Raw genomic sequence first — 26,864 nt, forward strand, 5'->3', positions numbered from 1 at the left:
AATGGTATCAGGTAGTTTTTGTTTGTTTGGTTGGTTGGTTGGCTGGGTTTTTTCAAAGATGCAAGAAAACCCACAAAGAGGATCAGAAGGTTGGAGGTTGGCTAGAGTATGTTCCTGGCAGAACACCACAGTGAAGGGGGGAACTCGGGCTGCAGAAGGGAGATGAGATTACCTATCTCTAGAGCTCCCTATGTTTCTCAATGACTCCAGTTCCGATTTCTGTGAGGCTCACTAAACAGATATTTCTGGGTTGCTGCCGGATTCCTATTGTCCTTTTTAGGTTCTGTGTATCCATTAAACAACACAGTACTAAAGAGAACTGAAGTGAATCTGTTTCTTGCAACCAAAAGAGCTGACCTAACACACCAGGTCTTCCCAGGACACCTATGGGTCCCTTGGGGCTACAGGCCAGCCAGGAAGATGCTGCAAAGGCCCAGAAGGTGCTGTTCTGAGTCATAGCAATGCATTTTACAGGACAATTTTCCTGTCAACTGCTGAGGCGGTAGGAGGGGGCACTGAGATGTCAAATCCCAGGGAGCATCTGCTCGAAGCTGTGTTCCTCCAACATGACTGAGGTGGCTGGAGGGAGACCAGCCTTCCCACAGGCAGCTGGTTTGAGATCCCACCTCAGTCTGTGGCACACTTGTTAAGGCCAAGGTGGAGCTTGTGGAGGGGTCAGGGTGGGAGTCAATCCCCACTGTCACAGGAAACATTCTAGAGTTAGAAGAGCATCCTTGTATTAGAGATGTGTGCTTCTTGATGGCTTATCCAGAGAAAGCTCAGATTTCTTTGTTTCCCATCCCTTGTTTAGGACTTGATTCTTTCTGCTCTATTTTCGGAGAAACAGTTGGTGGTGAATGACTCTTGTTCTTAAGGCTCAGATACAAATACAAGTTTTTCACTTTTTTCTATGGGCTCCTGATCCGAAGCAGTATGAGAAAAGACAGGCAGTTTTCACCAAGGTATCTTATCCCAGAAAGAACCGAGTGGGCTACGGTCAAAAAGAACATCATACTTTTTTTTTTTTTTTAACCACTTGAATGAAGACTGTCCTCTCCTGGAGAGCAGTGACCAGTCTTACTACTGTATCCCTAGCATCTAGCTTAGTGTCTGCCACAGACACTCAGAAAAATTGTTTGCTAAATGAGCAAATGAGTGAGTTGGTGTTTCAGTGCCTTGTGGTTGAGTAGATTGTTTTGGAATAATCATCAATACAGGTAATACAAGGAATCTGCTGGGCTAGACCCAATGCATTTAGGACCCACTGAAGGGGCCAGCACTCAGGGTAACTCACATAGCTCCCTGGGACCACTGCCTTGACTTCACTCTGATGCTCACAGGTTGGTGTGACTTCAGTAGCTAACATGCTCTATCAACAAACTCCCTGGGCTGAGTTTCCTCATCTGTTCAATGTGAGGATTGAATAAGGCAGTAGCAGGACCCTTGCTAATCTAAGTCTATACATGATGCTCTGAGTATCTTCTCAAACCCCGAAAATAAATATTTTAAAACAAAAACCTGGATAGTAAGTTGGAAAGTTCCTAACATTTTTCTTCTGTAAAAGTGCAGCACTCTCTGTTATTTAATGTAATGGAAGAAATCCATAACTTCAAGGCCTCTCTTATTACTGCCCTCTTCCCCTCTCCTGTCCATTCCCCTCCAGAAATAAGCAGGTCATATCTGCAGGCTTCTTCAAACTCTACCACAACATTTCCTCAGGAAAAAATCCTTTCACACACCATGCAATAAGTATTGTGCCTGGCAGAACACAGACAATTCAGAAATATTATATATTGTTTTATCATTGCTATCTCTCAAAACAAATCACTTCATCACCATACATACATCTTTTAAGATAAATCCCAGGTGTTTGCCGAGCATTTTTTAAATTAGTCAATTATCCTCACCAGTGGCTGTGACTAATCAAAAGTAGTGTCATCATATTCAGATATGCAAACTGGCTATAGCCACAGCCAACTTCAAGAATATATCACTATACCTCATGAACTGATACAAAAGTCTTGCTCAACCCATAAAGGATTCCTGTGATATTTCTAAACAATGTGAGAATTCAGGAATTTAGTTTTAAGTGACTACTGAAATACACTTTGTTACATAACCTACATGAAGATAAATAAACCAAAAGGTTTAAAAAAAAAGAGGAAAGAAGAAAAAGAATCAACACCTACATCATTTTTTAATGTCTGTATGGTGTTCTATTTTATGGTCATAACAATATTAATGATGTGCTATGACTAACATCCTTATAGCTAAATCTTTGCATGTATTATTTTTTCAAGATCGAGTCATATTGTGTTTTTCTACAAGAAAACAGTATATTTATAGGAAAATAGCTAATTGAATAAAATATGTGTCTTTATATTTTCAGATTTACTGGCAAGTGTTTAATATTTTCCTAATATTCCCCAAAATTTCATAAAATGAACTTGTTTAAAATTTTTACATTCACAAATGATTAGGAAAATATAATAAGAATTTTGATTTTGTCTAAGTGGTGTTTTTGTTTTCATTTGGAAACATCACAGAAAATACATATTTAATTAACTGCTTTTTATAATTGCTCTGATCATGAATATAGGATAAAATGAATATTTCAAGAATATTCTCACTGTATCAAAGTGTGAAATTAAAACAGAATTGCAGGAATTGGAAATTCCTACTGTCAGTAGCCTTCTGTGAACACAATACTTATGTGATCTATAGAATTCTGCTTTCATAACTTATAAATTATTTCTGTCATCAGAGATTATTAAATATGAGTCTAGCCTTACTGAGACAAACTTCTAGCAAATACAACAACTTGCGGAACAAATACCGTTATTAATGGCAAAACCTTGATAATCTCCTAGGAGCAGTGAAATAAATTCCACAGGTATCAGAAGGGCATTTTAAATAGTAATAAAATTAAAACTATCCTCAAATTATGAATGCTTCATATATGCAATTTCTGACATGAACCAAGTGATCAGAATGTATTCAGAACACACAAAAATGTAAACTGAGGACTTGGTATATATGTTTAAACTTTAATACTTGAGAAAATATAAGTTAAAATCTGATACAAACACTGCTGACACAAGAAAATATACACAAATCTGGATTCAAATGGAGTCAGTACATAAACCTAGATATGACTGTATCATGACAACTTGTAAATAAAGCCTTTTAAAGAAGTAACAGATTTTTGTATCAGATATATATTGCAGAAGGAACAGTAATTTCTTTTTTCAAAAAATTTCCCTTATCTATTAAGAATTGTTAACTCAGTGTGGAGAGGAAAGTTAGAGATCATCTAATTTATCAAAGCATTTTAAAGATATAAGCCTTAAACATCTACTGTAAGCTCAAATAATGCAAAAGTAATCAGCATTTCATTTTCCTCTGAAGATTTATTTGATATGTTAGTCACGTTAATAAATTATAGAAATGAAAAATTAAAATATTTCATTATTTTTTGAAAGTACACATTATTTCTTCTTCCAGGTACGTCAGTAATTTAAGCTTAATATTCATTTTACTAAATATTAAACAAAAAGGAACTTAAAATCTTGCACTACTATTAAGAAGAAATGATAATTTCTTTCTAACTTCAACAATGTACTTTTAAAATTGTGAAAACAATTAGAAACACTAGGTCTTTAAGGGCATTTCAAAATATATTTGAAAAAAGTATCTTTCAGCCACTGCTTACTTAAAAAAAAATTTATTTTGGAAGAGTAAGCCATATATAAATAAAAATTCATCCAATGTGAATATAATTGGAGAAGTTCCCTGATCATGAATACTGGATAAAATGTGTATTTCAAGAATATTCTCACTGTATCAAAGCGTGAAATTATAACAGAGCTATAGGAGATGGAAATTCCTACCATCAGTAGCCTGATGAAGATAGGGCTATTTATGAATTAACTTACAATTTTTCAAAAAAATAAAACCAGTTCTTGGAACTGCCAGATGATACTTTTATTCCTGAAGTTACTGATACAGAATTGTTTGGTCTTACAAAGGAATAAACTCCTTCTTAAAGGTAAAATTATTCCTCTTTGAAAGATGCATTAAATATTTCTCATCACTAAAAATGTAAAGCTTCTGGTACTTCTTGAACACTGACTTCACTTTCCAGAGATGTAAATATTATCTCCCTCAATGCCCAGATCAACAGTGGAACTCAACTAAATATTTGGTGACTGTCTCTTTTAAGAAGAGAAGCATCAATTATTTCAAAAACTAGCCTGCACACAGCTTTGATTTTAACTGTATTTCTCAGACAAAAGATAGCTTAGTTTTATACAAAAGTTTCTTGCTTTAAAATCTACAAACATCAGTAGTCAGCTTAAGATGCTTATTCTACGATTGCACATTTGTGTGAACCATTATTTTTCTTTAGAAAAAACAGTTTAGTTTAAAATAGGGAAACACAGACCTCAATACTGAATATAATAACCTATGATAGCTGATAATACTGTAAAGTTATTAAACACACCCCTAAAACTTCTGAAAGTACATTAACAATTTTTTAAATAGTCATAATCTATTAAAAAACATATTATTTATAAATATCATCCCAGATCGATAGAGTCTATATAGTCACTACATGATCTGGGTAAGTTCCTTGGAGAATCTGCCTACAGAACAGAAAACGCTGCATACATACTGTCCATTTGCCATTGGAAAACTGAAGGCAGCATGACTTTATTGAAGAAAATTAACATAATTGGAAAACTCTAATTAAAATTTGTATTATTGTGCTAAAGAAAAACAGTAATCACATGACAGAATTTTTATGTAGCACCACTTTAATATTCTTTAATATCACCTTAATTTTAAGATTGTTAAAACATAATTCTGATGTTAAACATTATTTTAATGTAAAAATTGATATCTGCACTCACAGAAAATTACATTATTAAAAAATATTTCTAATATGCTAAAAGCTACTAAATCATTGCACAATGTCCATCTAAAATATAAGGTATAAGTTCTTATAAATAATATGTGAAAAAATTTTTTTCCAAGTTTCAATTTATATTTCAATACCTTAATTTTATTTTTTTTACCAAAAATATTGGTAACAAAATATTACCAAGGTTAATAGAAGTCAGTTACAAAAATCAGTTCCTTCTGATTTGGAAAGCTTAAAAAAATTTTAAATAATAGCAATTCTACCAAACCCAGAGTAACAGTAAGCTAATCAGCAGCAGCCATTGGTACTTAGTATTGTTCCATCAGGCAATCCTGATCAGGAAGCAAAACAAGATGTCTTTTGTAAGACAAGTGCCAAACCGTTGCTTTTTAACTAAAATGCAATAACTTATATTAAGAGCACCTCTGTTTCTATTAGCAGGTAATAACCTCCATATTTAACACATATTCAAAATACAGCAACTATAGTTATAAACCTAGTAGTGTTATTTGGCTTTACATTTCCATTAATGGGCAGACATTAACAAAGATGTCATGGACTGAAAATCATATAAATGTCTATAACTAATAAGAATCTCCCAGTGATTTTACCACTGTTCACCTTAAAAGGGTACTTTCTGGTGAATTCAGGTGTGTGAATTCTGACGAGTCCCCTCCTCGCCCCAACCTCTACCCCCATCTTATTGTACTTAATGTCTGAACCTATTTGGATAAACACAAATAGAAGAAACTTTTAAGGTGTGCAGCTAACACATTCACTCTCTTTCCTTCCTCTGTTCTCTTAGAATGACACATTATGTTTATTTTCTAGGTTTCTTACTTCCAGTCATAACAAAATAATGATCATCGTCTTCCTTCTTCTTTGCAGAAGGTTTTTTATCTCCACTAACTGCCTCCTTGCCAGATGAGGGTGGCTTCCTGGTTGCAACTGGGGCTTTGCCACTTTTGGGAGGACCTTTGGCTAAGCACTGGTTCTTGGTGGCAGTCTGTGCTGACTTTGGTTCAGGTTGTGCTTTGACAGAAGACTGGGGAAGACTCACAATGGACAGCGGGGTACGGCCTGGGGACCTAGAGGAGCTGGGTCCTGTCTTCTGGGACATGCTTTTATTCTGAGGCTGCTTTTTGGCAACTGAAACCATATTATCTTTTGACTTCTCTGCAGCTTTTGCAGGAGCAACTGAGGATACAGAAAGTGGCTGGTTTAAATTCAAGGCTGACTTAAGTTTCTGTGCTGGCATTGCCCCCGCTTGCGGAGCTCCAACACGTGGCTGAGACTGTGTTCTCAGACCCGTGGTTATCGTTTTAGAACTGGATGTTGTCACTTTTGCAGGAGACTGGAAAGAAGGAGAAGGGTTAGGCCTTACGTGCAGATTTGCCTTAGGTGGCTTTGGACACTTTGATGATGAATTTAAATGTGCAGCTGAGTGAGAGACTGCATAATCCCTGGAAGACACATGATGGTGTTTCAAATGCTTTGGTTCAATTTTTCCAGAACACTTATTTGGCAAAAGTGTAGACTCAGGCACATCTCTTAACTTCTGGGCTGGAATAAGCTTGGCCTTAGCAGTACTGGGTGATGAGATACATTTTCTCAACGACTCAGATACACAAGGCGCAGTTCTTAATAAAGCTGGTGAAAAAGTGCTTTTACCTACTGGATTTAAAGAAGCAGATGAAGACGATGCATCGTTTGAAGGAGACTGAGGTTTCTTTGTTACGCCCTTTGAAGATGTGAGTTTGAGATGAGAGGACACTGCTGGAGAATTTGGAAATTTAGAACGGACTGACCCACAGGCCAGATTGCCTCCTTTCAGGGAAGATGCTGGTGGCAACACACCTGGCAGACGTATCTGCTTCTCTTTGCTCCTTGGAATACCAACTGGTGTGCCAGGTTTTGAATTTTGTTTCTGAAACATGCTAACTGCTGACAAAGGATTCATTTCAGGAGGCTGAGGTGTTCTGGCGGACGAATCAGGCACACTTTCATTAGAAACTCCTTTTTGAAATGCTAGAATTTTCTGTTCTAGTGTAGCAAACTGTAATATTCGACAGGGGTCATATTTAAGCAAAAATCCTTGAAGAGTATCCCAGCCTCCACCGACACGGACCATGACATGTTTTCCATGAAGCATCTTTCCCCCAAAAGAAAGTAAAAAATAAAGCTGTAAAACTGTAAGGTGCAGTTACGGTTCATTAGCAGTCATAGTCTGTGATGTCTGTGACTATGAAATTCAGTGTATTTGCCAACAGCTTCACTATAAATTGCCAGTCTCTTCCTTGTATTACTAAAGTAACAAATTTAATTCATATTGAATCATGCAACTAACAACAGAGAATCCTCCAGTTTGTAAGGAAGATATTTACACATCCTAAAAATCCAAATTACTAATACGCAAAACTGCAAGGACTGAATATTGAAGGAAGAAAGGAAAAGGGAGAGTAAAGGAGGGGAGGAGAGAAACAGTCTCATACTAAAGAAAAACATAATTACAGAAGAAACATAAAAACTACCAAAACTTGTATGTTAGAATTTAACAAATTACTTTCATATGTATCATATCAATTTAATCTTTCAAAAACTTTGATATAATTTATTACTAGTTCTTCTTTGCAGATGAGAAAATTATGGCTTTGAGAGATTAAGGAAACTGTCCCAAACCACACAGCTTGGCCTGGCCCCAAATGCACCAGGCTGCCCAACCCAAAAGCTGTTTTTGTGTTGACAAGATATATCCTGGGTCTGCCAGCGCAGCCCAAGCTGGACGGATTCAGGCCCCTATTCATTCAGCAGACAAATCTGCACAGTTGTATGTGACTGCTCTGCAAATTTTAACTCTAAATCCCATGCTCTGTGCACTATCACTATATCATACTGCTTAAAAAAAGAAAGCTAATTAAAAGACAAAATGCATATACCTGTTTCTGTATGAGTTGAACAGGGTATGGGGAACTAATGATAATATATGAAATAAAAGAAAATATAGGTGGTAAAATTATATATATATATATAGATATATATATATCTATATATAGATAGATAGATTTTTTTTTTTTTTTTTTTTTTTTTGCGGTACGTGGGCCTCTCACTGTTGTGGCCTCTCCTGTTGCAGAGCACAGGCTCCAGATGCGCAGGCTCAGTGGCCATGGCTCACGGGCCCAGCCGCTCCACAGCATATGGGATCTTCCCGGACCGGGGCACGAACCCGTGTCCCCTGCATCGGCAGGCGGACTCTCAACCACCGCGCCACCAGGGAAGCCCGGTAAAATTATATTTTTTACATACTTTTATATTACATTCCTAAATTGGGAATAAAACAGCTCTTGTATCTATAAGTGGACAGAATGATGAACAGGTAAACTTCAATCTCCTTATCAGCAAAGGGGACAATTAATCAATTGCAGATTGCAGATGGGACAAAGGAAGAAAATAAGCATGTATATTAGCATATTAGTATAGATGCTGATGCTGTGTCAGTGAAAAAAAGGCTTCATACTTAAGACCCAAAGTCTATATTATTATCAACTGCAATGTTTCTATTTCTTTTTCTTCTTACTGACATTTAATCTTATTAGATGTTCTGGTTTTGCTTTTTTCTTCTTATGATGATAGAAAATTATTCCTCTTTAGGAAATCTAAAAAATGGAATAAGTTACCTGAGGTATTCAAAGATTTTTTCCCCCAATTATATTCAATGTCCAAATAGTCTTAGCTTAATTAGTTGTTTGCTATGTTAAGCGTGTTTACCTAAACACATTATACACTCTTGAAAATATTCCATATATTTCCTCCTATACAGTGAAATTCTTCCATTAATAACATCCTCTATTCCAATTTTTTAAAAAGTAAAAGGGGAACAAAAGAAGGTTGGTCAAGCAATAAATTCAATTTCAAAACAAGATTAAACAGGATGTAAACGGTGGACTTACTCTTATAAAAAGTATTTTATCTCCTAGTCGATACCGTCCTTCAGATAAGTACTCAATAGAAAATCGATGAGAACAACTACAAGGAGGGTCTTCAGCAATGTGTTTAACCTAAGATTAAAAATAAACAAGATTTAGTGCTTGTGACAAATACTATTTTGTTTAATGTTAAAATGCAAGGTTATTTGATAGTTGGGAAAATCAAACTCAAAGATAAATATTTAAAGACAGTTCAACTATTTATTATCTCTTCTCTTTTACTTGTTGTCATATATTGAGACTAGACATTAGCTAATCTAATAAAACCTAACAGTGAGGAAGTCTGGAGTCTCTCTCTCTCTCTGCCCAAGTGCAATCAGGCCCGTCTCGTACTCACTGATCACCGGAGGAGGTCTGTGAATGTGTACACAGTGAAGTCAATTCAAAACACATTCATTCAGTCATAGGAAACAGTTCGTTACTAAGCTTGAATTGTTTTAAGACTTGGATTAATATATCTGTCAAATCAAAGATGGACCAGTTAGATAAAGTTTAACCAGGAATTTTCACTTGTCCCTTAACACCATGTGAAAGTAATACTGTATGTATGGGGGAATATCCAGATTTGTTCCAAAGTTACTGTTAAAATAGGCAGAGATGCATTTATAGCTATTGGGCTGGGCAAAAAGTTCATTCGGGTTTTTCCGTAACATCTTACGAAAAACCCAAGCGAACTTTTTGGCCAATCCAATATTCACCCAAGACTAGGTAAATTCTAAAAATTTCAACTAAAGAGGCATTTTTCTAAAAGCACTCACTTTGTTTCAATAGTCTGCTAAGGAGATGAGAACTGAGGCGAAAATCCTACCTCTACTCCTCAAGGGGCTTACAGAATTTTTAACTGCAGTAAATATCTTAAAAATGGTAAAAACTGGAATAAAAATTAAAATTCAGGAATTCTTTATTTAAAACATGGAAATTAATATAAATTGATTAAATGAAAATATTTGCTGAGATATGTTTGATTTGAAAAAAAGTCACATATCAGCCACTATGGAAACCATTTTGTTTTCCTAAAATTATATTTTTGAAAAAGCAAGGCCATGTATATTTTTCTCAACTACTTGTCACACAGAGTATATCTAAACAAATTCACTTAATTACACTTAGGCATGATGTTAAAGAAAGTCTCTTCAGATATACCCAACTTACCTGAGCACTAACAGAAATTTATGAGTGTCTTAATTATCTACACAAAATGGACACATGTGGATTCACCCAGCCCTGATCAGAAGGATCCTGATTTATCTCCCTACATCATTCATTTAACAAAATAACATGATCATAAACGGAACTGATTTTCATAAGCCATTCAATGAAGTTTATCTTGTTCACAGTCTGGTTATATGAGCACATATGTACACACATGCATACACACACATACATACCACATGCATAAGATGGCTAAAAAACATTCTGAACTTGGGTAAAGAATTTACATTTATTTGAACCATTTACAAGTTAGATAACAAAGTAATTTGAAAGGAGGTAATTATATCAGTCATTATTTTCTATCCATTAAGGTTTCTTAGGTACACAGAATTGCAGTTGTATATTTCTTAACAGCACTCAAAATAATGAATCAGATAATTGTTCCTTAATTTTAAACACGACCATAAGATCTCAGCAGGTCACATATGTATAGGTGGATTCTGAATATATTCATATAGCACATATATATTTAAAGAAATGTGTTCCTTTTAGTTTTCATAACAAGCTTGCAGGCATGAAAGGTCACTTATTTTCTTTGTTTAAAATATCCAAATACCACTTATATTCAGCAGTACAAATCAGCACTAACCCACAATCTAAATAAGTTGGTGAGCCTAAAAGGAGTAAGTGCTGTGAATAAAAAGTGTTCTCTTCTGGTTTTAGCTATTGTGTAATTAACATTTTAACATTAAAGGAAACAGCTAAATAAATTAAAATCATCTGTAAAGGTACTACCCTAATATCAATTATTTTCATTCTCCTTGTTCTGATACATACTTTTCACAAAATTAACATTTTTCTTGTTGCTATATAGTCTTCATAATGATTACAAAAAATGATTATTCTGCTAAAATAGTAACTCCTAATTTACCTAACCATTGCCCAATTTGAGAGTATTTACATTGCTTCCAATTTTTCAGCCTTATAAATAGTACTGCAGTAAATACTTTCATTCATGCTACTTTTTTTTCCCTCTTCAAGTACAATAAAAATGAAAGAGGAACACTTCTGACGAACTCTGAGATTCTGACGCATCATAGTTGAAACAAAGTGTGCAATTACTTACAGCTTCGTGCAGCTCTTCATGCTGACAGCATGATTTTGGAATGCTGATGGAATCTTCAGGCCCAGAAGTATTAAGTAAGGTCTCTTCTAGCTCAATTTCTTTCTCAAATTTTACTAATACTGGTGGCTCAACCCCATAGCTGAAAACCAATCATGAGATCTCATCAAACAAGTGAAGTCTGAGCCAAGTACTTCCATGTATATCACAATAGGTTATCTTTTATTTTTAAATAGAGTCTGTATGACTCTCTTCTACCAGTTGTTTCACTGGGACATCTGGAAATGCTTTATAATGTCCCACAGATTGCCACAAATTCAGATTATCATCTTTACATCATAGCATATATATATTTGGGTTACTGGATGCTCCCAATATTCAATCAGGGATCCTAAGCATACCTTTAAAAATCAGCTTGTTAAAAAGAACAAAAACCAAAAACCAAGTCATCTCGTGAGTGAAGATGGGGTCGAGCTAGGTATGGAGGATACCAGGTTTCAGCCTTCTGGTCAGACCCTCTTTGGGTCCAAAGGACTTGCCTTGCCTTGAACTGCTTAAAGATTGCATGCTCTTACTCTACTTTTGATCTGAAAAATGTAAGTACCCACTTGTACAGTTTAATACTAAATGAAGGCAAGCTACATGAGCAAGCAGATGTTGACACATGACATGGCTCACGTGAACAGAACAAAGTTAATAAAGAAACAAAAAGAAAGAAAAATAGTAAATTAAGTTACCTTTATTCCAATCAAAAATTATTTTCATTTATAGAAAAGTGTTCTAGATAAAATAAAGCAGCTTAAAAAATGTTTATGACATTGAAATTCTGAAATATTGTGGAATACATACCTTGACACAATTCGACCAATTTCAAGAAGACAAAGATACACCTGTCTTGGATCTTTGTGCAAAACTGTGAAAAATAAGACCACATATTTTAGGGGGCAAATTAAATAGGCAAATATATTTATGGCATGAAAGAAGTAAAGTAAAAGAAAAGACAGTAGTGTTACTTATTTGGAAACTTAGAAAAGACTTTTACTTTTTCTACATATTATCATCTTCCCGAAATTAAAAAGAAAATAGTTAACAAGAAGATTAAAATTTACCATGGATGCTTACCTGTGTAGTATTTTAAGTCTAAAAAACTAAGAGCTTAGTAACATTAAATTATTAATATTTCAGATCTCTTAACAGGAGATATTATTGAAGAAACGTATCACTTCAATTTTATTCTAAACTATCTTTAGCACAGGACTATGTGTTAACAGCCTTCTTCAACTCTTCCAAAAATAGAAGAGGAGAGAGCACTTCTCTACTCATTCTATGAGGCCTATATTACCCTGATATCAAAGTCAGAAAAAGACATCACAAGAAAACTAAAGACAAATATCCTTTATGAACACAGATGTAAAAAATTCTCAATGAAATACTGGCAAACTGAATCCAGCAGCAAGTGAGATTTATCCCAGAGATGCAAGGTTGGTTCAACGTATGAAAATCAATCAATATAATTCACCATATTGATAAAATAAAGGAAAAGAAATATACAATTATCTCAGTAGACACAGAAAACGCTTTTGACAATCAAACACCCTTTCATGACAAAAAAAGACTCAACAAACTAGAAACAGAAGAGAACTTTATGAATATGAAAATAGACATCTCTGGAAAACCCATAGCTAACATCATTATTAATGGTGAAAGACTGAATGTCTTCCTCGAGGCTAAGACCGGGGAAAAGAAGGATGTCCACTCTTACCACATTGTACTTGAGGTTCTAGCCAGGGCATTTGGGCAAGAAAAATAAATAAAAGCCATCTAGATTGGAAAGGAAGAAGGAAAACTATATTTACAGGTGATATGGTCCTTTGTTTAGAAAACCCTAAAGAATCTACAAAAAAACTAATAGAGCTAATAAGCAAGTTCAGCAAAGTTGCAGGATATGAGATCAATATACAAAAGTCATTGCACTTTATACATTAGCAATAAACAATCTGAAATGTAATTAAGGAAATGATTACATTCACAATAGCTTCAAGAAGAATAAAGTACTTAGGAATAAATTTAACAAAAGAATTGTAAGACTTGTACACTGAAAACTATAAAATATTGTTGAAAGAAATTAAATAAGATATAAATAAATTGAAAGACATCCTATGTTCATGGATTGGAAGACATATATTGTTATTGTAATACTCTCCAAACTGACCTACAGATTCAGTGCAATCCCTATCAAAATTCCAAAAGCCTTTTTTTTTCCAGAAATGGACAAGCTGATGATAAAATTCATAAAGAACTGTAAGAAATATAGAATAGCCAAAACAACTTTTAAAATGCACAAAGTTGGAAGACTCATACTACCCAATTTGAAAACTACAGTAATCAGGACAGTGTTTACTGGCTTAAGGATAGACATACAGAGCAGTGGAATGAAAGTGTCCAGAAATAAACTCATATGTTTATGTCCAATTGATTTTCAACAAGGGTGCCAAGACAACTCAAAGGGGAAAAAACAGTCTTTTCAACAAATGGTGCTAAGACAACTGGATATCTACATGCAAAAGAATGAATTTAGGCTCCTTCTTCACACCGTATACAAAAAATAACTCAAAATGTAAAAGCTAAACCTATAAAAATCCTAGAAGGAAAAATAGGTGAAAATCTGTGTGATCTTGGATTAGGCAATGGTTTTTTAGATATGACACCAAAAGCACAAGCAATCAAAGAAAAGATAAACTGAACTTCATCAAAATTAAAAACTCTTATGCATCAAAGGACACTATCAAGAAAGTGAAAAGGCAACCCAAAGACCAGAAGAACATATTTGCAAATCATATATCTAATAAGGGCCTAATATCCAGAATAAAGAAAGAACTCTTACAAGTCTACAAAAAAAAGACAATTGACTCCCCCAAAAATGAGCAGATTTGAATGGACATTTCTGTAAAGAAGATATACAAATGGCCAATAAGCCCATGTAAAGATGCTCAACATCATTAGTCATTAGGGAAATGCAAATCAAAACCACAATGAGATACCACTTCACACCCACTAGGATGGTTATACAGTTGACCCTTGAACAACATGGTTTGAACTGTGTGGGTCCACTTACACATGGATTTTTTTCAATAAATACATACTACAGTACTATAAGATCTGTGGTTGGTTGAATCTGTGGATTCAGAACCGTGGATACAAAGGGCTGACTGTAAAGTTATATCCCGATTTTTGACTGCAGGGTTAGGGGACCGCTACCCCTAGCTCCTGGATTGTTCAAGGGTCAGCTGTAATTTTAAAAAATAATAACAAGTGTTGACAACTATGTGAAGAAATTGGAACCTTTGCGCATTGCTAGTGGGAATGTAAAATGGTGTGGCCACTGTGAAAACAGTTTGGTAGTTCCTCAAACAGATAAACACAGAATTACCATATGACCCAATAATTCCACTCCTAGGTATATCCCTGAATTTAAAACATATGTTCACTCAAAAACTTGCATACAAATGTTCATAGCAGCATTATTAATAATAACCCCAAAACAGAAACAATCAAAGTGTCCATCAGCTGATAGTAGATTTAAAAAGTGTGGTATATCCATACAACGAAATATCGTTCAGCCATAAAAAGGAATGAAGTACTGTTAGATGCTACAACATAAATGACCCATAATGCTAACTGAAAATAGCCAGACACAAAAGCTACATATTGCATGATTTTATTTATATGAAAAGTCCAGAGTATGCAAATCTATAGAGAAAGAAAGTAGACTGGTGGTTGCCAGAGGATGGAGATAGGGAGTAACTGGGTCCAACTGCTAACAGGTATGGGTTTTCTTTTTGGAGTGATGGAAATGTTCTGGAATTAATAAGTGGTGATATCTGCACAAATCGTGAGTATACTATAAACCACTGAAATCTACATTTTGAAATGATAAATTTTATGTTATGTGAACATACCTCAATTTTTCTAAATGCTATGAATAAAAAGAAACCTAATATTCTTAATGATCAGCACACCTGGATTAAAGCAGGGTGCAAACTGGGGGGTAAAAGAGCAATCCATTAGTTTTAATTCTACACTGGATAAGAATATCCAGAGGCATACTAAACAGGTAACAGTGGGGAACAGCTACCTGTCTGCAGGCAACAGGGTGTGCATGGTCAATAGAAATATTTACAATATTAATAACTTAAAACAATAATGAAACCAACTAAAAAGTTGGTTTGCTTTTTATTATCACCATGAACCAGCAAATCTAAGCAACGTCAGTGACAAAATACTTCTCTCTACCAGGGCCGAATACTATTCCCATGACCCCCGCCCTTGGTATGCTACTGCTCTTATCAAAACATTATAAATTCTCTGTGTGTGTGTGTGTGTGTGTGTGTGCGCGTGTGCATGCACACGCGCACACACACATAAATACTTTGAGGAAATATATAGTCTAAAACTTAGATAGCTTTCACTTTGGTCACTGCACAGATGTTTCTGTTGACTTAAATGAAATGAGAAAATACATCAATAATTCTTCAATAGAGCATGACTTTTAAAAAGCATTAGCCCATTTAGATAACCAAATTGGCAGCTACTGTTTACGAGGTAAATCTAAACACCATGAACATACATCATTTGGCCTTCTGTTATTTCTGTAATTATCTAGTTAAAGAGAAATTACTAGTAACTTAGACTTGATAGAGTAATTCTTGATGAAAACATTAATTAGTTAAGCATCAGTCCAAAACCTTCCCATAGCCAACTCATTTAGGAAGTAAAATATGTCCAGGCCATTCTAGATATATAGGATCTAAAACATAAATGAAAAGCTTTTATCATACATTTGATCTGGAATCTGATTCTCCAATTGTTTACATATATTTAGAGTATAAATGTTTCTAGTAAAATGCGATGTGGCATTTGAGTCCTTATTTGGAAAGAAAAATTAGAAGTGAGGCATACAAAAATATCCTAATAAACATTAAACACAACAACAACACTTACCTAAACCTTCAGATTCAAAGAGGTAAGTCTCATCAACCCCGATGTGCCTGCACCAGTGAAGGAAGTTCGCAGTATTGTCTCTAGCAAAGAACGAACCTGATGCAGCATCCTTCTTACAGGGCACTTTTCTCATTGGAAAATTCTGGAAAAGACAAAAGAATAATTTCAAACATGCATCAAGGATATTTTCATTAAATATCCATTTTAATATTACTAAATAAATGTTCAGTGCATTGAATGTAACTAAAAAGTGCATAGCACTAGAGGAAAAAGGCATCTTCAAAAATCATTTTATTTTGCTTTTCATTAAGCATATTCTAGAAAATGATTCCTAGGAAAACAGTCAGGTCAAAATTAGCAGTAAGATCACACAACTCTAACTTTTCTTTTTAAAATGACATGAGAGTCTTAGTTAAGATAAAAAATGACAGTCTAATAATTCCAAAGCACATCTGTATAGTATATCTCTCCAAACACAGTTCAATACAAACACAAAATTATTGCTATGTTAAAGGTTTACACAGTCTCAATTTTGCTAACTTCCTCATTTGCAGATTCATAAATATGGTTCTGAGTTTCTTGAGGAGACTTTCAAACAAGGAAGTAGTAGCCCATTCTTAATTAAAGTTCTTTGAAAATTGACAAGCTAAGTTTTAAAGAATCCTAATTTTTTATTTCCTGGACCAAAAGTATTCAGATAATCCTGCTGAGGCTGAGGGTTTGTTTGTTTTTTTTTTTTTTAGAAATTATTCATCTCTTTTTTTTTGGCTGCATTGGTTCTTCATTGCTGTGCATGGGCTTTCTCTAGTTGTGGCCAGCGGGGGCTACTCTTCGTTGTGGTGCGCGGGCTTCTCATTGCAGTGGCTTCTCTTGTTGTGGAGCACGGGCTCTAGGCGTGCAGGCTTCAGTACTTGTGGCACGTGGGCTCAGTAGTTGTGGCTTGCGGGCTCTAGAGCGCAGGCTCAGTAGTTGTGGCACACAGGCTTAGTTGCTCTGCGGCATGGGGGATCTTCCCGGACCAGGGCTCAAACCTGCGTCCCCTGCACTGGCAGGCACATTCTTAACCACTGCACCACCAGGGAAGCCCGGCTGAGGGGTTTTTAGTTTTGTTTCAAATTTTTACTTGAATAAGAAATTCACACATATGATTTTTTAAAATGCAATGGGCACAGTAGAGTATAAGTCTTTCTCCTACCACTACCCCTCAGTTCCTTTCTCTCCCTGGAGAGAACCACACTATTACCAGTTCCTTATGTTTCCTTCCTGTTGCTATTATTTTCTAGGATTACAATAACCTTGTGAGTTTTTCTAGTTGTATATAGGAAAAAAAATCAACACAGCCAAATACAAAGATGGTTAGTATCAACTGAAATCTTCTCATCCACATTTCAGTAAGACATCTCCATACACAAGTGTATCTGTACCTACAGAATGCTACATAAACAGGCTATTCTGCAATCTGATTTGTGTATGTGTGCATGCACACTTAATGATAGGTTGCAGGCATCTTTGGGGGTTAAAAAAAAAATTTAAAATAGTCATTTCTAATGAATAAATAATATTCTACTCTGTTTAGGTACCATAATTAATTTTAAACAACTTCTCTACTGATGAGCATTTAGATTGTTCTTAATTTTTTTTGCATAGTTGTTTTTGTGAATTTGTGGTTATTTTCTTAGAATAAATTCCTGGAATTAGAATTATGTTACGTATCAAAGGATGTGCTTTATTTTCAATGTGATATATGTTACCCATTGTCCCCCAAGAAAGATTGTACTACTTTATATTTCCACCAGCACTATGTTAATATCTAGAATACACACTCACAGACACCAGATCCCATGAGTGAAAATACCCATATTTGATGAAAAGAGAGGAAACCTTATCTACCTCAAATCCCAACTTCAGGGTCAACGGTAGAAAAGTGTCTAAAAAAAGTATTATTCATTCAACCAATATTTATGAATTTACCATGAAGACAATATATAAAGAATAAAAAGATGATGATAATAGCTCTTAACTGTGTGCCAGGAACCATCACAACCTCTTTTTTCTTTTTTCATTTAACTCTCACAGGAATCCTATAAGGAAGGTACTATTATTGTTCTCAAGAAGAACTAGCTATTTAGATATTTACTATGCACCAGGCATTATCTATATAAGCGAACCACTATCTATATATTATCTCATTTAATGCTGCTGAATCCTCAAAAATATATCCTACAAGGTAAATGTTAATATCTCCATTTTACAAGTGAGAATATTTTTTCAGATGCTCAAAAAGATTAAGTAAATTATCCAAGATTTTACATATAGTTGCATTGGAAGTTTACAACCTTGTAGAGATGATAAGAAATGTACATAAGCAAATCAATATGTACCAAGGTATTAAATCACTACTGTCAAACATTTTCTTACCACTGGTTCTTCAGAGTTGCATGTTTTCACCGTGTTTTGAAGAACATCAATCAGTTGGCATAACAGTACTCCATTATCAAGTTCTTCCAATAACCTTTCTGCCTTAACTTCAATACCTAAAAACATATTTCAAAGCTAAGAGCCTTCTAGAAACAGTAAATTCAAATAATATGGTTAAAGTTTAATTAAATGTAATCGGATTATAACTGAAACACTAGACAAATATTAGATCAGACACCGAGCATTCACTCTTAGAAGGTACAGTTAAAACAGCAGATAATATCAAATTAAGAGAAAGTCAACTGAAAAAATATCTGTGGTGAAGACGCACAGAAAAAATAAATGACATCTACTTTATTTCATTTAAAAACACCGAAGTGTTTTATATTTCAAGATCCACTATTAAGGTTAAGTTTTGATTCACTGCACATTACAACTGCTTGCACAAGAAAGATTCTCTATAAGTAAGATGGTCTTTGTTGCAATTTAAAAATTACAGATAACAATGTAACAAGCACTCAGAAAATACCAACTTTTCACCTCTAAAATCCCTTATTTGGAAGCATTATTACATAATAAACTTTTAAGAAATTATCCAAATCTTCAAACTGATATAAGAGTGAGTGTTTAGTGCGTTTTTAATTCTCTTCAAAGACCATAGATGAGCTTTATACATATATATTCCTTTTCACGAAAACCTTACAATGCTACATGAAATTCTGTTATTTAAAAGAGAATTTTTTTCTAGGGAGAAAGTTCAGAGCACTCATGTCCTCTAACTGAGTAAAGAAATATGATGCCGTGCATTCTCCAAGCTGACATTTCCTCCTAGGTTTCATATACCTCTGCCCCTCGAAGCCTCAGAAACAGGAATCATTTTAACTACAGCATATATTCCACCCAGAATCTCATGCCCTACACAAGTTTAAGGAGGAAAAAAAAAATCAAAAAAATACAGACCCCCAAATTAGACCTATACACTTAAAAATTTTTTTAACATTAACAATTAAAACGTTGATTATTCACAGCTCTTACTACTGACCTCTTCCATTAAGCCTCAAACTTGCTTTACTATTCAAGCCCCGAGGGTCAGGGTGAATCAGAATATCTTCCCAACTAGAATGTAAGCTTGGTGAGAACAATGACATCAAATATTTCCTTCACTAGAGGATCCCCAGCCTCTGGAACTATCATTCCTTGACAAAGAGTAAGATTCTCAATAAACATTTACTGAATAAGAGATTACAATTTTGAGCATCTTTGCAAGCCTTACCTAATAAACCAGATAACCAGATTGACAGATCTTCTTGCATGGGCAACAGGGTAGCTTCGTGCCTCACAGCTATCCACTCATCATACTGACAAACATCAGCCAAACCTGGCCCGTGTCTGGGAGTCAGAGGACTCCGTGGACTTAGAGGCAGGTCTTCTCCAAACCACACCTAGAGAAAACACCAACCAACTGAATGCGTGCAACCCTGTTAAAAGTCAGCATGCCTAACATTTATATTTAAATAATGAATTACAGACCATATTTAATATACACACATACAGAGCTGCAGCAGCTCACAGAAAGTTATTAAACTAGAAGCAAACTATTAGCCTAGATACTTGACACTTTCCGTATTCAATTCTGTGATAAATGTAAGTGAATCCCTAATTAATGAATGGATTCTACCATCAAACCGAGGGGATGAAAGTCAACAAATAATTTTTTTCTTTCACTTGTTAGCTGCATAAGTTTAACAAGTTACTTGACCAGAGTATCAGCATCTTGGCTGTAAAATGAATTAATAATACCTGCCTTATAAGATACATCTTTGTAGAATCTAGCATTGGACCTAACAATATTTGTTGAATAATGGATAAATGAATGAATGCATAGTTGGCATTTTATAAACTTTAAATCATAATAACAGTGTTATCTAAAAAAAAATTCTAAATAATCTGGTCTGTCACTTGATTTTGCATGGCCCACGAGCTAAGAATGGTTTTCACATTTTAAAATGGTAGTTATGCAAGTACCTACATAATAGCTTTGATTCTGCCTACTGACTCACTAAGCTAAAAATGTTTACTACCTGGTCAATCCCTGGTTAAGAATAAAAACTGACAGAAACATGCTATCAAACCAACACTTGCAAAATTCTGAAATACAAGTAGATATACTTTTAATATAAGATTAGTTAGAGAAAAGACTGTGTCAAATCTCAACTCAGGAAGGGGTATCAGAGCCCAAGTGAAGTGATAAAGGGGTCCTCACAGGAGGGCAGCTTGAAATGGAGGGTCAGAGCTTGAGTGAGGTGACCGGGCATCCACGCATGGCAACGGCCCTGTGCAGCATCAGACCCTGAGCAGGATAAAGAGGGTGTCCACTGGGGACAACGGGGGAACATCCCAGTGCAGGGTGTCAGAACCCAACCTAGCAGAGAAGGGCATCAGCTCAGGGAGGGGTGGCAGCAACAAAGGGAGACGGGTTACAGACACGGGGATTTATCCAATGGGAGCCAGGTTTCTCACTGCCAAAGAAAAGAGGTACAACTATGGACTGAGAGAAAACTAGAATGAACCCTATGGTGCTGGAATCGAGTAAGTTTTACCAGAAAGCAAAGAAGTGCTCAAAGAATGATGGGGACATGCAAAGGACACAGAAGTCAGCTTGAAGGGACTTCTGCTGGCTAAATCAAGAAGAATTTGAGCATCAAAATAATGACATAAGTGGATTATAACACACTGAATAAAATGGACAACTCTGAGTCCACATAGATACAAATAAATCAATAAACTGGAATTTTGATGAGGAATGAGATTTCCATATACTTTCAAAGTACTTCCCCAGAAATACCTACTACAAAGAGAAAAAAAGAGTAATTTCGCAGTAGAGAAACTCATCAGGCAGCAACTTAACCAAGTGACACAGGTGAACATGATCAACAACGGGATGAATCAAAATCATATGCACCTGACAGAATACAAGGAGACAACACAACATCCCTCTGTGATAGTCCTGCCAAGGTGCATAACCTGAATCTAGTCGTGAGAAAACATCAGGCAAATCTAAATTGAGGGACATTCTACAAAATAATTGGTCTGTAATACTCAAAAGTGTCAAGGTCATTAAAGAAAGCAAATACTAATAAAGACTAAGGGACACGACAACTAAACGCAACAGGTGATTCTGAACTGGACATTATTGGGACAACTGACAAATAGTTGAATGTGGTCTGAGTATTAGATAGTAGTTCCGTACCAACGCTAATATCCTGATTCTGATGATTTCATTGTGGCTGTATAGGAGGGAGTCCTTGCACGCGATAAATGCACTAAAGTACCAGAGGTAACGGGACATTAGATTTGCAACCTACTCTCAAATGGTTCAGCAAACAAATATCTCTACTCTACACTTAACAACCACTTTGCAAGTTTGTGATTGCTTTAAAATAAAATTTTAAAAAGTTTTTTAAAAAAGAGGCATAAGTATAGGTAATACCAAGTGAATCTAGTTCTGTCTTGATTTTTCAATGTAGATAATTTCTCCCCCTGAAATATATTAAACTTACTGAGGTTTATTTGAGGCAAGTGTTACTATACCAAATCAAAAGCCATAACAACACCATTGTTAATCCAGACAAACATAGAGGGGAAAAAAAAGAGCTGCTTCCAATCTCCTATGATGAGAAATAAACACATTTTTTAAAAATCTCACAGGCAAAGAAAGACAATGAATATATACCACAAGAGGCAAGCAGGAGTAGCAAAACTTAATAAAAATACCCAAAGACTAAGAAAAACATTGTTATTCGAGGGGCATCATTTCAGAAACTGAGGGTAGAGACTGGGGAATGAACTCCTAAATACATGAGGATCCCATAAAGTTTTTGGAAAAAACCAAGATGTTATTTACCCAAATTCTCTTAGAATTACTTCAAAGGGAGTATAGCAAAGATATAATATCTAAATCTTCCCTTCAATAAGCATGTTGTGCTTCTGTAATCCCAGGACTCAGTATAAGACCTACCTCATGATAAGCAGTCAAAAATATTAGTTGAATACTTGAGGAACAGATACTAGCAAATGACTCTTTGTACCATCAAAATCAAGATGCATCTTACAATAAATGGTATTTTACAGTCAACAGAATGTTATTTGTCCTTTAACCATTTGGCTGAGCTGACAAAAGGCAGAGATGATGCAAATGTTTGTCAAGGAAAGATGTACATTATCTAGGAAGGTGGTTTTGAAAATATCATTATGAAAATGGAGAAGCTAAAATTAACAAAAGTCATTCTAAGTTCTTGCCACATTAGGGAGAAGAGTACTTGGATTTTCCTATTATTGCAAGCAGAAAACTATAAAAACCTGGGCTAGTCAGTAGCATATTGATGTTGTTAAAAGCTAGATGTTAATAACAAAACCTGAATGCACAAAGATTGTTCTCAATCATGCTGAAAGCTGTCATATTGCAGAGATTCCTAACCATAGGCAGTCTACAGAAGAACTTGAATCAGTATATAAACTTAACTTACATTTAGGCAAAAATTTAGGCCTACGTACAAATGGGCCTTTTCTCAGAGAGAGAGCGTTCATAGTTTCTGTTAGATTCTGGAAAGGGTCTGTGACCCAAAAGAGAGTAGGAACTATCTAGTTCATTGATTTTTAGACTGTAAGTTTATTTACTAATCAGAATCAGGGACATAAAAAAGGGGCAAGGAAGACCTTCATGGATTAAACGAATAAGAAACCCCCAGCTATCTACTGGGTGTCTCCTCTCTGCAAGGCACTTATGAAAAACGAAGCCTTATTAGCAAAGAGGTGAAAATCCGAGGAAGTTCTCACATTCACCAGGGAGAAAAGCAAAAACTTCTGTGAGGGATGTCAAGGGTACTCTTGGAGAAGAATCAATAGGGACAGATCTGTGGAATCTAGGTCAGAGACGGGTTCATGGAACTATAAGACAACCCTATGAAAAAAAATCACCAATTTAAGAAAGTATTAATGGCCATTAGGAGAGAAATGAGAAAAACATGGTCAATGTGGCAATGATTAAATTTATAAGGAATAGAGAAAATATAATCAACATGAAACTGATGACATTTCTGAGACTTGGATAAAAAGAGATGAATAGAAGTAATCAGATGAAAAATGGCTGAGAAATAAGGAGTTCTGAGCATACTCAATGTGGATTAGAGAGGACCCAAAGGGGAAGAATAAGACCTTTTGGGAGACTGCCATGGACTCCCAAGTCCCCAAAGGAAAACAGTACAAAAGAACTCTTTATTAGTAGAGTAGGAGGATATAGCTGCACAGCATAGGAGGGAGAAAGCAGCATCCCATTCAGAATTGTTCTTAACCATTTTATAAATAAGTTATCTTCTCTAGGCTATCACACACTGCTATCTTGATAAGCCTTCTTTCTTAATTAAAAAAAAAAAACTTTCACGACACAGTTATAATCTCCAGCTTTACATCCGGATAATTTTGTTGTATCAATGATACAACCAAAGTTCTGAAGTGCCTACTATGTAACAACACATTCCAGGAGGAACTTGGCTCATGTTATCTCATTGATTCCTCACAACTACCCTGAAAAATACACGCTATTATCCTCACCTCAGAGGCAAGGGAGCGGGGACTCAGAGAGGTAAAATAACTTGCCAGGATCTCACAAGCAGAGTGGCAGAACAAAAATCAGACACAAGATCTGACTGACTCTAAAATTCTCACTTTCAAAGGCAAATTTATTATCAGCTGCTTACGTCTTCCTAGGTAGACCTTCAAGGTGATTTTTATCTTTAAGTTAAAATTCAGTCATGTTCTATTTATGTCAAAAGAAAGAAAACTTTTAAAGGATCTAAGAATAAATACCAACTCTGGAAATCATTCAAATGTAAGATTATTCTGGTTTGTCTTATTACCTCCATCTTGCTTCCCCTCACCAAAATACTAACAAAAAAAACCACTCTAAATTTTAAGTTTTAATGCCACATTATTTACAGGCATTACAGGGCATGTGTACAATTATCTAAAATTAAGAATTTATATTTGTTTCCATTGAAAGCTCTTTTAACTATAAACATATACTAAATTGTAATGAGAAGAAAATCACAAACTATTCCAATTCTTTTCCCAGGGTAGTACAAATACGATGAACCCACCAATCTTAAGATATTTTTGATCTTACAAATACGCAGTATAAATGAAAGCTTAATATTAAAGTCTTTTCAGAACTAGAAAGTGAAAATATAGTATTCCTGTTATTAAATTTGATGTTTAAAAAAACAGTAAAATAGAAAATTTTTGTGATAATTTTAGTTTTTTTCTAACTATTGTAATCTTATTATATTAATCTCATTAACTTAAATATATATTTTCCCAAGAAAACCACTTACTTGAATTGCAGGCAGCATGGTCATCTATGCTGAAATGATATTGCTGCTCTGAAAATAAAACAAAACATTAATATGCAGACAATGGTAGCTTTCCTACTCCCCCAAACCCTCAAATTACAAGGAATCTGCTTTATTCTCCTATCTGACTGAAAACCTAATACTTTTCTATTTGGAATAATTTGACCATAGGAGAAGGCAATCATACTCCTAGTTTCTTACTTCATAAAAGTACTCCTCATTTGAAAGAGGAAAATCTGAAACACACTTTAATATGTAGTTTCTGGCACTAATATCAAAGTAATTCTTGAAGCATCTGACTAGTAAAATAAAACTAACAATAAAACTTAGCTTACCTTAAAAGTGCCCCAGAATTTTCCCCTGTAAACACACTGTAAATATAATGTAAATACAAATATCACAACAACTGATACTGAAAGTCAAGTATCTCTCATCTGATCCTTACAAAGAGATAAGTTCATCCGAACTTTGTATAAATTCTCAAGTTTAACCATAAGCTTCTTCCACCAGATGACAAGGTAATAAAGAAAAATATCAATTTTAACTATGAAACAATACTCAATGCCTTTCCTTAATAATTTTCCATAAGTTATTTTCTCCATGAGGTGCTAAAGACCAAAAAAAAAAAGGAATTTGAACTCTAAAGGACTATTCTTGAAACATACAAGGAAAAAAACCACAACTTTAAGTTAGATTAATACAATTCTTTAATGTACTTTCAGAGGAAAGAAAGTGAAGAGTTTGAAAACACTCAGAATAATAGACTATATAAAACCTAGGATTTTAGATTGCTTATAGCAGCATAATATACTAGTCTATTTTTTATTGTAAACCACCATTAAAGTATTCTAAGAAAAAATAGAAAATGGCTTATAAGGCTATCAATTTCCAAGGAAAAGTTACTTTCTCCCCTAAGTTATACCAAACATACCTCAGGTACAGTGCCAACTACACATCCCACTTTCCTCTCAGGAACATTTCTTCCAGTACCAAAGCTGAACTGGAGCTAAACCTAACTGAAAAGTCTGATGTTACACATCACATTGTCTTCGCAAGAAGGCAAAGGACAGCAGAATGTCCTTGATGTCATTTTTCTTTCTCTCTACCCTAGCAAAAGGCCAAAGTACAATTGAGCATTACTAATGAGTTTGTTATGCTTCCCACGAGCTAACTCAGTGGGGAATACGTTTTCCTTTAGCATAAATAATCCTTTGTCCCCAACAAAGATCCACAGTAAGAAGCTTCCGAGACCATTTTTTAAAAATACAGCAAAGAAGCTGCTCCCATTAAAATAAGGAGTCTCACATAATCAGACAAGAGCTTGAACAGCTGGAACTGCCAACCCCAAACAAAAGAAGGCCTGAATTATAAGGCGTGTGCAAATCAAGAACAGTGACACAGTCACAAAGAAGCTATCACAAGAATGTTTAGTAGTTGCAGTTTTTATGGAAAATTCAACAAAATTACTTTTATGAAAGAAATGAAGAATTTGTGCACAACCTTCAATCACTGAACTTTAGCAGAGTCTATTTTATATATATATATATATATATATATATATATATATATATCTTCCCCCACATCATTCTTACGTAATAGAAAGAACTACTTTAAAGATAACAAAATATTAACCATCTGGATTACCTTTAAAAAGAAGTTATTTAATAAATGGTACTCAGATAAGTTATAATATATCTTCATATGTGAAAAACTATCAGGTACACAAATATATGCTTTTATTGGAAAACTTTTATAAACTGATGAGATTGTATCAGTGAATCATCATTAACTCCTGAGTATTTACTGTGTTCCAGATCCTAAGAGCCAGTTATTCATACTTTCTAGTCATTCACTAT

The 26,864-nt window shown here is 34.9% G+C and overlaps 1 protein-coding gene across 3 annotated transcripts in view; it reads right to left on the reverse strand.

The window, feature by feature from the left end:
- Positions 1-3,027: 3,027 nt before the first annotated feature.
- Positions 3,028-26,864, reverse strand: part of GAS2L3 (growth arrest specific 2 like 3) — a 33,670-nt gene continuing 9,833 nt past the window's right edge. The window contains exons 1-9 of one of the 3 annotated variants that reach the window (XM_081247855.1): positions 25,940-26,059; positions 24,991-25,038; positions 19,875-20,043; positions 18,602-18,717; positions 16,184-16,325; positions 12,032-12,095; positions 11,186-11,324; positions 8,872-8,979; positions 3,028-7,076 (exon numbers count right to left, since the gene is read on the reverse strand). In XM_081247855.1, coding sequence (XP_081103981.1) covers positions 5,745-7,076; positions 8,872-8,979; positions 11,186-11,324; positions 12,032-12,095; positions 16,184-16,325; positions 18,602-18,717; positions 19,875-20,043; positions 24,991-25,014 — 2,094 coding nt within the window. In that variant the 5' untranslated portion in view covers positions 25,015-25,038; positions 25,940-26,059 and the 3' untranslated portion in view covers positions 3,028-5,744. Of the gene's footprint in view, positions 7,077-8,871; positions 8,980-11,185; positions 11,325-12,031; positions 12,096-16,183; positions 16,326-18,601; positions 18,718-19,874; positions 20,044-22,619; positions 22,668-24,990; positions 25,039-25,939; positions 26,060-26,864 lie in introns of those variants that run through there. The other 2 variants (XM_081247854.1, XM_081247856.1) reach the window with 2 other exon arrangements.

The sequence above is a fragment of the Mesoplodon bidens genome (assembly GCF_964165515.1).
Source record: "Mesoplodon bidens genome assembly, chromosome: 11".
In the NCBI taxonomy this organism is placed as follows: domain Eukaryota; kingdom Metazoa; phylum Chordata; class Mammalia; order Artiodactyla; family Ziphiidae; genus Mesoplodon; species Mesoplodon bidens.